The 10,876-nt window shown below is 42.2% G+C and overlaps 1 protein-coding gene across 1 annotated transcript; it reads right to left on the bottom strand.

Annotated features, from left to right (window-relative positions):
• Positions 1-1,253: 1,253 nt before the first annotated feature.
• Positions 1,254-10,691, bottom strand: LOC141198617 (uncharacterized). The gene is made up of 6 exons (XM_073663050.1): positions 10,485-10,691; positions 10,176-10,355; positions 9,977-10,100; positions 9,796-9,893; positions 9,507-9,597; positions 1,254-3,850 (listed from the first exon to the last, which is right to left on the bottom strand). The coding sequence occupies exons 1-6, from the start codon at positions 10,560-10,562 to the stop codon at positions 2,496-2,498; spliced, it is 1,926 nt and encodes a 641-aa protein (XP_073519151.1). The 5' UTR covers positions 10,563-10,691; the 3' UTR covers positions 1,254-2,495.
• Positions 10,692-10,876: the final 185 nt, after the last annotated feature.

The raw sequence follows: 10,876 nt of genomic DNA, 5'->3' as shown, positions 1-10,876 counted from the left end.
CGGGTCTTCACAATCCTGATTAATCTTCTAAACTACCATCTGTGTATAAAGAATTTGATGATGTATGTGACAAGTAGTATTGTGTCTAGGTGTTAGCTTAGTTTCCAGTCTCCAAGCTCCTGAACATTCTTTCCTAGATTGTTCTCACCCATCTACGGATTGTTCCTACAACTCCTTTTGCTAACTACAAGAACTTCTGCTACTGCTTGCTCTTCTGCTCATGCTCCTTTGGCCACTGGTTTCCAGCAGTACTGTGCCGATATCGTAACACACCGTCCAATCAACCTTACTGCATTTGGTGGTATCTGAGCAGAAAATATCGGCCATTGGAAACCAAGCATGCCTGAAACTTCACACAGCCTCCACCATGTGTTACAGAAGATGTGCTGTGTTTGGATCATGAGCCGTTTCAAGCCTTCTCCAAACTTTATTCTTCCCATCTTTTTTATACAGGTTGATATTAGTTTCATCTCTCCAAAGAATGCTTTGCACCTTGTGGTGAACCCTCTGTATTTGCTCTTATGAAGTCTGCTCTTTTATGGTGGGCCTAAACACTGAAACACCTTTTTCCTGGAAAGTTTTCTTCACGTAGGTTCATATTGTGAAGGGGCTTTTCTTCACCATTTAAAGGATTCTGCAATCATCCTCCACGGTTGCCTTCAGTGGGCGTGCACACCTTTTTGAGTCCCCAAGCTCAGAAGTGAACTTTTTTTTTGCAAAATATGCCATGCTGTTAATTTAGCAACTCCTAATATTTCTGATCATTTGTAGATTTGATCTTTTCTCTTCCATTGAGAGCTCATTTCTGTGTTATGAGTTCACAGCAACAGCTTCCAAATACGAAGCCACACCTGGAATCAGCACAAGACCTTTTACCTTTAATTGATGATGGATTAATGGGGGAAGAGCCCATACAGCCAGTGAAAGAGCTTTTGAAATAATTGTCTAATTACCTTTGGTCCCTTGAAAAAGATGCAGCCCCATATTAAAGAGCTGTAATTCCTAAACCCTATATCCAATTATGATGTGAACACCCTCAAATTAAAGCGGAGAGTTGGAACTTTAAGGCCAGACTGATTATATAATTGTATCCTAAATATGTTTTGGAAAACAACTAAAATGCCCAAACTTGTATCACTGTCCAAATATTTTCTGGACCCAACTATTTAAAGAAATCAAACCAAAGATGGCCAAAAATTAAGCTATTTGTAATAATGAGAAATGACACAGGGAATAAGTATTTAACTCACTTACTTAAGTTTATTTAATACTTCACACAAAAGCCTTTGTTGGCGATGACAGCTTCAAGATACCTCCTGTATGGAGAAACTAGTCACATGCATTGCCCAGGTGTGATTTTGGCCCATTATTCCACACTAACACTCTTAAAATTCTGAAGGTCCCTTGGGGAATCTTCATCATCCTGGTAGTTGGCCCTAAATGCCCCAAAGTTTCTGAGGTTCTAATCCCCAGAGAGCCAATGGGATTGTATATGCTGTTAACTGTTGTTGATCCAATAAAGTCTTATCTGAGTGTGGTCCCCTACCCTGCATGGTCTGAGAAGTGTTAGACCAACGGGAAAGGAGTACGGCAATCAATAGGATGAACTCTGGCCCATGTGGTCTTTGTAACACTGCTGCATGGACAGTGCATGCACACTCAGCTCAGCTACATACGCACATTTACATACACACAGCTCTGCTACATATGCATATTTATATACACAGAGCTCTGATTCACATTTACATACACACAATACGTACATACAATATGTTAATAACATATATAGTTTCTAACCGTCTGAGTTATTTTTGATGATCAACAAAATACGATTTTCCAGAAATTCATTTCTCACACTCTAGGTATGATAATGTCTTCTCTCTGTATCGGATTTTTGATCTTTAAATGGGGCTGTCCACTACTTAGACAACCCCTTCTCATTTCTCATGTTTGGTCCTGTTAATATAAAAACAATTATACAAACCTCCCATGCCTGTGGCGTTCTAGCGGTGTCAGCACTTGCATTTCCAGGGATTATATGACGTTGTTACGTCATGTAAGCCCTGTGCCCAATCAGCCATGGCATGACTGTCTCCACCTTTTAACACATCGAACAATAAGAGAAACTCAGAAAGAAGCTGTAGCCCTGGCTTCCTGTTGATGTTCAATCTGTCCGAAGGCGGGGACAGTGAAGCTGGCGCTGACTGGCCGTAGGGCTCGTGTGATGTAACAACCTCACAATAGCCCCGGGTACACAAGTGCAGACACGGCTGGAACAGCGACAACATAGAGGGTGAGTATGAGTGTTTTTATTTTAATGAGGCCAAACATGAGGAATGACAAGTGGTTGCCCTAGTATTGGACAACCTTATTAGGAAGATACAATTTTCAGTTAAAACTTTTCAAACATTCTGAACATGAAAACCGCTTATCCCCGTATGAATTCTCTGGGGCTTATTCAAATCTGATTTCTGGTTAAAACATTTCCCACATTCTCAACAGGAAAAAGGCCTCACTTCTGTGTGGGTTCTCTGGTGCTTAATCAAAGCTGATTTCTGGTTAAAACATTTCCCACATTCTGAACATGAAAAAGGCTTCTCCCCTGTGTGGGTTCTCTGGTGGTAATCAAGATTGTGTTTCCGGTTAAAACATTTCCCACATTCTGAACATGAAAAAGGCTTCTCCCCTGTGTGGGTTCTCTGGTGGTTATCAAGATTCTGTTTCCGGATAAAACATTTCCCACATTCTGAACATGAAAAAGGCTTCTCCCCTGTGTGGGTTCTCTGGTGGTTATCAAGATTCTGTTTCCGGATAAAACATTTCCCACATTCTGAACATGAAAAAGACTTCTCCCCTGTGTGGGTTTTCTGGTGGCTACGAAGATGTGATTTCCAGCTAAAACATTTCCCACATTCTGAGCATGAAAAAGGCTTCTCCCCTGTGTGGGTTCTTTGGTGTATAACAACATCTGATTTCCATTTAAAACATTTCCCACATTCTGAACATGAAAAAGGCTTCTCCCCTGTGTGGGTTCTCTGGTGGTTATCAAGATTCTGTTTCCGGTTAAAACATTTCCCACATTCTGAACATGAAAAAGGCTTCTCCCCTGTGTGAGTTCTCTGGTGGTTATCAAGATGCTGTTTCCAGCTGAAACATTTCCCACATTCTGAACATGAAAAAGGCTTCTCACCTGTGTGGGTTCTCTGATGGCTATCAAGATACGCTTTTAGGTTAAAACATTTCCCACATTCTGAACATGAAAAAGACTTCTTCCCTGTGTGCGTTACTTGGTGCAAAACAAGACTACATTTATGTCTAAAATATTTCCCACATTCTGAACAGGAAAAAGACTTCTCCCCTGTGTGTGTTCTCTGGTGACTAAGAAGAGATGATTTCTTCATAAAACATTTCCCACATTCTGAACATGAAAATGGCTTCTCCCCTGTGTGAGTTCTCTGGTGACGAACAAGCTTCGATTTCTGGTTAAAACATTTCCCACACTTGGAACAATAAAATATATTTTCTGCTGTGTGAATGTCTTGATTCTTAAGAAAAAACTTTTGGAGAGGAAAACTATTCCCATAATCTGAACGTGAAAATGGATTATTTGCTTTAGGAGCAGTTTGATTTTTAATGCTTATTTTGTGACTTTGATTTTCCTTAGTATTCGGTAATGAATCAGAAGACAGGATCTGTTTCAAAGGATCAGATGACAGATCTTTGCTGTGAAGGGTTGATGGTAAATCTGGAGTAATGGTATTCACTTCAATTGTATCCTGTGGGATCTCAAGATCATCGGATTTAAAAATTGAAGATGTCAGCTGTCCCTCTGATCTCCTGGTACAGTCATCTGCCAAGAAAAAAACAATTATTATGTTTGAATAAAATATCCCTGAATGTAATATTTTTGAACATTTCTACTTAAACTGTCGGTAACAATGGAAAGTTACGTAGAAAAATTTTATTATTCACCAAGACAATGACAGTTCACAGTCTAATAGAAAACCTCATAGCATGAACCAGTGGAGCGTGGTGTTCAACTGTTTGTTCATTCTGCCTGTCAAATATGGAATAAAAAGCCACCAAACAATGTTATGTAGGCGAAAATAATACCAATAAAAACTTCTACTCATCCTGCAAAAAAACAAGTCCCCACTCAGGTCCATTATTTGTCAGTGGAAAAACAGAGGTTTCCACATTATTAGTGGCTCAAAGGCTCTTAAAAAGAAACATGGCTTCCATAAACCAATCCAGCAATATCCGCTCTCCCAAAAACAAATGCCCCCCTTGCTTCTGACCCTTGCAGTGCGCCGAAACCACATTTAGCATCCATGAATTTGGCATTACTATAGTGAGAAGAACCCAGTAAATTTATTGTGTGCCTCCTGGAGCACAATATGGGCACTATGTGTTGGGTAATAAAATGGCCAATGTGCAATTTTCACTCTCCAAAATTCAGTGCGTGCTAATTTCCGGAAAGTGTCTGTGGAGTCACTAGTCCTATAGATTAATTCATTGAGGGTTATAATTTCCAAAATGGAGTCACTTTATGGGGATTTCTAATGTTCTGGTTTTCTGCCATTTTGTCATATTAGGGCTTCTGCAAATGGTGTATCCCGTCTCCTCTGGGATCTTCTCCTGCGATGTCTGCTTCTGTCACCAGGAACTGCCTCATTCATTCTGCGGGTTGCGCTGGTGATGGAGATGTCGGAACCAGAAGCTCTGGGCGGTGCAGGCTCTGTCCAGCCATTAAGATTAGGGTGCTTGGGACCTGTAGTACCATCCAGTCTGGCAGTATGAGTGTGTGCAATCTAGCTGAAGTCACACTACTAAAGCTCGGAGCATATTGCCAGAAGCTGCCTGATACAGCCTTGTTCTCCTCTGGTTCAGTCCTCTGTACTCAGCGCCTGGCTTGTGTGTTTGTTTCCGGATGTGGCCTTGGCCCATTTACTGACTATTAGTGATGAGCGAGCATGCTTGTCACTACTCGTTACTTACCTGAGCATCACAATGCTCGAAATGCTCAGTACTTAGCGAGTATTTTTTTTTCTTAAATTTTCGGGAGCGAGCTCGAGTCCCGGCCTCACATGTTTGGCACTTTTTAGGCAGCCAATTAACATGTAGGTATCGCCTGCCAGTCACTGTAATGCCGTAGCCATGTTGGTAGTGACATTATAGTGAATGGCTGGCCACATAGCATCATCAGGTCTATATAAGACCAGGGACCCTGCCCTCATCACAGTCTACCCCGGAAATAGGCAGAGTAGGGAGAGCTGCGGCTGAGCGATGCAGAGAATTCTAGCTTTTAGACAGGAATTCCACACCAGTTGTATTTATTTCATCTGAACCAACAGCCCTTGTAATGGCTCATTCTGATGTATATTAATACTGCTGTTAGCAGGTTAGGCAGAGTTTGTGGAGAGATAGTGCACTACAGGTTAGGCTTCATTGCATGTTCTTTCTGGTGCTGTAACTCATATCAATAGCCCTAGTTCTCAGGGATAATAATATTCCTTTTTGCTCTTAATCCTGCTAATTTTTGTGAAAAGCAATATACTACACTATTTTTACTGCTCCATTTGTTTGTTAACAGTATACAGCCACACTTAGTTGATTTGACTAGCATTGCTATGTAGTGCAAGCATAGAAAAAGTCCATCTGTGGTGGTCAGATTTTACTGCGTAATGATCCTGAAATTTTTTGGAATCTGCAAAATATTATACTCCATTTAAAATGTGCCAGTTGTGTGTTGAAAACATACATCCTGACTTGGCCGCTAACCAATAGCATATTGCTATTGCAGTAAAACTTGCTCATCTGAAGTGGTCAGATTTTTACTGCGTTAATAATCGTGAAATTTTGTTGAAGTTGCCAAATATTATACTGCATTTAAAATGAGCAAGGCGCGTAGTAAGGGACGGGGAAGTGGATGTGATGCTGATGGTGCACGCAGAGGCTAAGGCTGTGGGCAAGGTGAAACTGTGCCTGCTGCAGTAGCACAACAAACATCCACATCATGTCGACCTAGCGTCCTGTCTACAAACCCCCACTTTGTAGGGGGTTGCAGAACAACACTCTTGAAGCCAGACCAGTGTGAAAAGGTTGTTGGGTTGATAGCAGACAATGCTTCCAGTCAGTTTCCAGCACCACCCTGTCTTCCACACGGTCCAGTCTCAGTAGTCTTGAGTCTGGACCACATAATCCCGCACCCGGCAACCCCGCCAATCAGCTGCTATTGGTGCCAGTGGCTTCCGTCGGCCAGAAGCGCTTACTTGCAGAGCTTGGCCGTCTAGCTTTAGTGGCCGCCGCAGGGTACTCAAACAATAGTAAGGGCCGCCTGATGGCGCTTTATAAATAGTGAGGCCTGAAAAAAAAATGGGACTTACAGAGTCTCTCTTTCATAAATGAAACAGATGTATCTGATCATGTCTTACACACCACATGGCCAGATAAGGTAGTAAAATGTTCAAATTACATTTACCGGTGAATGCATTTTCCACCGTTGAAGGCAATGTGAACGTGCAAAAACACTAAGTGTGAACATAGCCCAAGGTGTGGAGGAATATTTTTTCTGTTATTTATTTTGCATTATATAGAAGTCATTATCCTGGAAAGAATGTTTCTTAAAAATTGTTGTTTCCAGGAAAATCCATTTTATCTTCGCTTTTGTATTTTTTATTGTCAGCCCGTAAAAGTGGCATACTACTCTGGTAACATTGTTCACAGCAGCGACCTGGGATTCAGAGATGATTCCAGGGGTCTTCCCCATGCTGTTTCCATGCCATTTCAGCACTGTTTTCATAGATCTGAACAATTTTTAGACTCCCTCCAGCCCTACGGAGGATATGGGGGGGGGGGTTGGGGAGGGAACCGCCGGAAAATTGCTCGAGTAACAAATAACCGAGCATCACTACTGACTACTCTTTTGTCTTCTGATTTTGTATTTTCTCTGCCCTCCTTGTTCTGACCCGGCTACCTGACTATTCTTCATATCTCACTCCACAGAACAACAGGTCACACCAAGGCCCAAGCCTAGGTGTCTCTGTGTAAGTCCAGATTCATGTAGATGGGTTAAAGAAGTTAAAGGTTGATGGGGAAAACTGTGACTATAGACAATAACACATCATATTTTCTACTGAAAAGATTAGGCTGAACAGTCTTAGGCTCTGTGCCCACGATGCGTTTTTTCTGCAGTGGCAAAAACGCTGCAGAAACGCTTAAAAAACGCATGGTAGAAGACCTGCCATGTTGCCCAATGATAATCCGCATGTGCTGTGCACAAGCTGCGGAAATTTCCGCTGCGGGTTATCATTACGGAAAAAAACGCAGCACTACCAATTATTTTGCGGAAGCGCTGCGTTTTCGCCGCCATTGACTTGCATTGGAAAACATGGAATCCGCATCACTGCATCTGTACATGCGGAATCCAAGCGTTTCAATGTGCGGATGGTACCCGGGTGTGGAGGAGAGGAGACTCTCCTCCACACCCGGGTACCATAGAACCTGTGAAAAAAAGAATAAAATAAAAAATAAATATTATACTTACCTTCTGACGGCCCCCGGTCTCCTTGTCTTCGCTTGCTGGCAGGTCCTTCAGTGTAGTGTACCGCAAGCTGCCGGCATGCCAGGACAGAATGAAGCAAGACTCCAGGGGCCATCAGATGGTAAGTATAGATTTATTTTTCTATTTTTTGACATTCTTTGGGGTCGTTTGCATGGATTTATATAGTGTGACCAAGTTGTCAAGCACTTTCCAAGTGATGCTAAAATCGCTTGGAAAACGCTTGTCAACCCGCATGCGGAAATGCATGTGAAGAACGCTTCACATCCGCTTGTCACTGGCAGGAAAAACGCATGTACAATCCGCATGCATTTTTTCTGCCAGGGAGATGCAGAAATGCTCAGGAAAAAACCCAGAGCATTTCTGCATCGTGGGCACCTAGCCTTAATCAGTAAAAAAAAATGAGAAGAGTAACTAGTGGAGAAACCTCCCTGGAGTAAATAGATTACCAGCAGCCACAAACTCTAAATTATCGTAAAATCCAATATTTTCTGTCAGATGAGCTTCAAGAAGAAATATTAGACATTTAAAGAGAACTTTTTATAATACTGCAGAGCTGAGGTGTCTTAAATTTGAATATCTGGCATTTGGAAAAGGCAATGGAGACCTCTTTTTAAAGAGACCAAGGAGTTACTGAGTAACATAAGTGAGGCCGACCGATCCCACCACAAATCATACAAAATGAAAATCTGTAAACAAATAGACATAGAATAAAAAAATGTTACATCCCCAACAACAATATATGTATGAGGGGGGAGCTCCAACACTAAACTGGAGTTGCACTCATTTATGGTGGACCATTGGAGCTACTGAGTCCTGACAAGGAGAGTAGAGAAAGTATTAGTGCCCCCATTTCAGGAGAGATTGTGCAGTAATCTGAATTCCTTAGGATTGAAAACATAATGGAATTTATGACGTGGAGTGAATCCATGAAACCAGGGCTGGAGCCAACACATCTCCTGCAGGCGTGAATAAATGTATATTACAGCCATCAGCCACGCACAGCTTAGAGAGATATCATGGCACAGGTGTAATGTTTTCTGTATAGTTTATCACAATCCTGTTTGAAGTTAGTTGGTTTTAAAAGAAATTGAAAAGTCAGGATAAAGGGAAACTCTGCTGTTATTGTACAGAAATTCACACTTGGTCCTCACTGCACATTTAATGTTGTCGATCATAAAAGTGAAGTTTGGCCAGAAAGACGGGACGTGGTCATGTAGGGACCATATGAGCACATTCAGCAGCACAGAAGGGAGAGAAGGTAGATTCATCCAATAAGTTATCAGGGTTCTAGGAAGCCAACAGCATCATTACCCTCCGCTTTCCCTAAGAGGTCCATTATAATATTTTTCTTCAAGTGATTTTCGAACTTCTCAGCACATTCTACATAATGTGACAAAGTCACTGGTAAAGTACTGGAGGAGAGATGTGTAGCACTGAGATTGTTAGCTCCAGTAATTAAACATAGGAAAAAGGTTCCAGCACACGAGGGGGTAAATCAGCCATCTTTAGTGATAGAATGATTGAACACCTGTAGAGAGGGAGGAGGTCATAGGATAAAATTCGCAGCCTTTAGAGTATTTGTGGGGTGGGCCTGGAGGTAACAGCCGTACTTTAAATAGAAACTGTTCCTGTGTCTGCCTCTTTAAGAAGCTGAGTGAGTCGATCACAATACGCTGACATTTGGCTTTGTAGTTTACAGATCTGGGCAGGCAAGGGTCAACGTCTCCTAATCACAGTGGGTACGTGGATCCTCCAGGTTGTAAGTTCTATAGAAAAGGGCTTTTAATGCCCAAAGTCATTTGGACAGTTTTGGGTGTTAAAATATGTTGTGGTCTAGAGGGAAATGGTGATCACACGATTGTGATACGGCCGGTCTACATCACCCATAAAGCAGCCACAGCCGGTGGCTGTGACTTATCAGCATTTAGTGGTTACTACTCACCTGGATAGTCATATGTAGGAATCTCCTCTTTACACCGCTCATCACCCTTCACATATGTCTCTGTAGTATCAATATGGGTCAGATATTCACCCTGAAACAAATATTGTAAAAGTCACAGACAGATGGAGAGGTCACATCTATGATCAGCTCTAATCCTGCCATCTCCACCGTTCTCATTACACAAGTATAAAACATATAATACTGGTGGATAAAACAAGACTGAGCACAAGACCTTCACATCCATCTACAAATCACAGGGGAGATCTCATGACACCTTCACTCCATCTACCTGATGATCCTGAGGAACATTGGGGTCTTCTTGTTTACAGTCTTGTGGAAGAAGAGGACGGGGACATCTCTCTGGTGTTGTCCTCTTACTGGATAGATCTCGAGGAAACACATACAGGGACTGAATTCATTCTTTACATACAGATAATTATAGGCCGTGTGTATTTAGTCCTGTCTATTACCTGGTGATGTGAGGGGCTGGGGAACCTCCATCATGACGTCCTTGTACAGATCTTTGTGTCCTTCTAAATACTCCCACTCCTCCATGGAGAAATAGACAGCGACATCCTGACACCTTATAGGAACCTGACACATACAATGATATCGTCATCCCCCCCAATCACTTCATAGCGTTACTGTATAATGTCCCAGCAGTGTCACCTCTCCAGTCAGCAGCTCAATCATCTTGTAGATGAGTTCTAGGATCTTCTGGTCATCGATGTCCTCATGTATCAGGGGGTGAGGTGGAGGCCTCGTGATTGGGCACAGAGGTCTTCCCCATCCCTCAGACACAGGGTCCTGACGGCACTCACTAGAGGTCTTCTTCACTACTGTGTAATCCTGGTTATGGAGAGACACATTAATAAATCTCCCTCCAGACATTTCCAGAGTCCTCACCTCTCCAGTCCTGTCCATCTGTTATTCCCATAGATAAGAATGATGTAATGTGACGTCATCAGAATCTCTCACCTCTCCAGTAAGCCGGAAGAGGATCTCTAGGGTGAGGTGTAATAACCTCTCAGCCATCTTGTCTCTGTCCATATCCATCTTTGATGGGTAATTCTGAAAAATTCTCTTATATAGAAGATCTTCACCGACAGCATCTGATATTGTAGAGACCCGAATGAGAAGAAGATGAGCCGATGTAACATCATAAAAATCCTGTGTAATAATACAATTACTGTAGACAATTAGGGGAAATATATCAGGAGATAGAAGGTGTAGGTGTTGTATTCTCTAGTCTTGTATGGACTGGAACACAGGTTGAATTGCTGACTCAGACATCTCCTCCATGCTCCCAATCACTGGCTGTGTTACTCACTGCGTCAGCAGCTGATTGGCTGTAATAATCACAAGTTCGT

The sequence above is a fragment of the Phyllobates terribilis genome, unplaced genomic scaffold (genome assembly GCF_046119375.1).
Source record: "Phyllobates terribilis strain yellow unplaced genomic scaffold, ASM4611937v1 Scaffold_98__1_contigs__length_5973952, whole genome shotgun sequence".
Lineage (NCBI taxonomy): Eukaryota > Metazoa > Chordata > Amphibia > Anura > Dendrobatidae > Phyllobates > Phyllobates terribilis.
This window is presented reverse-complemented; position numbering and strand designations above follow the sequence as displayed.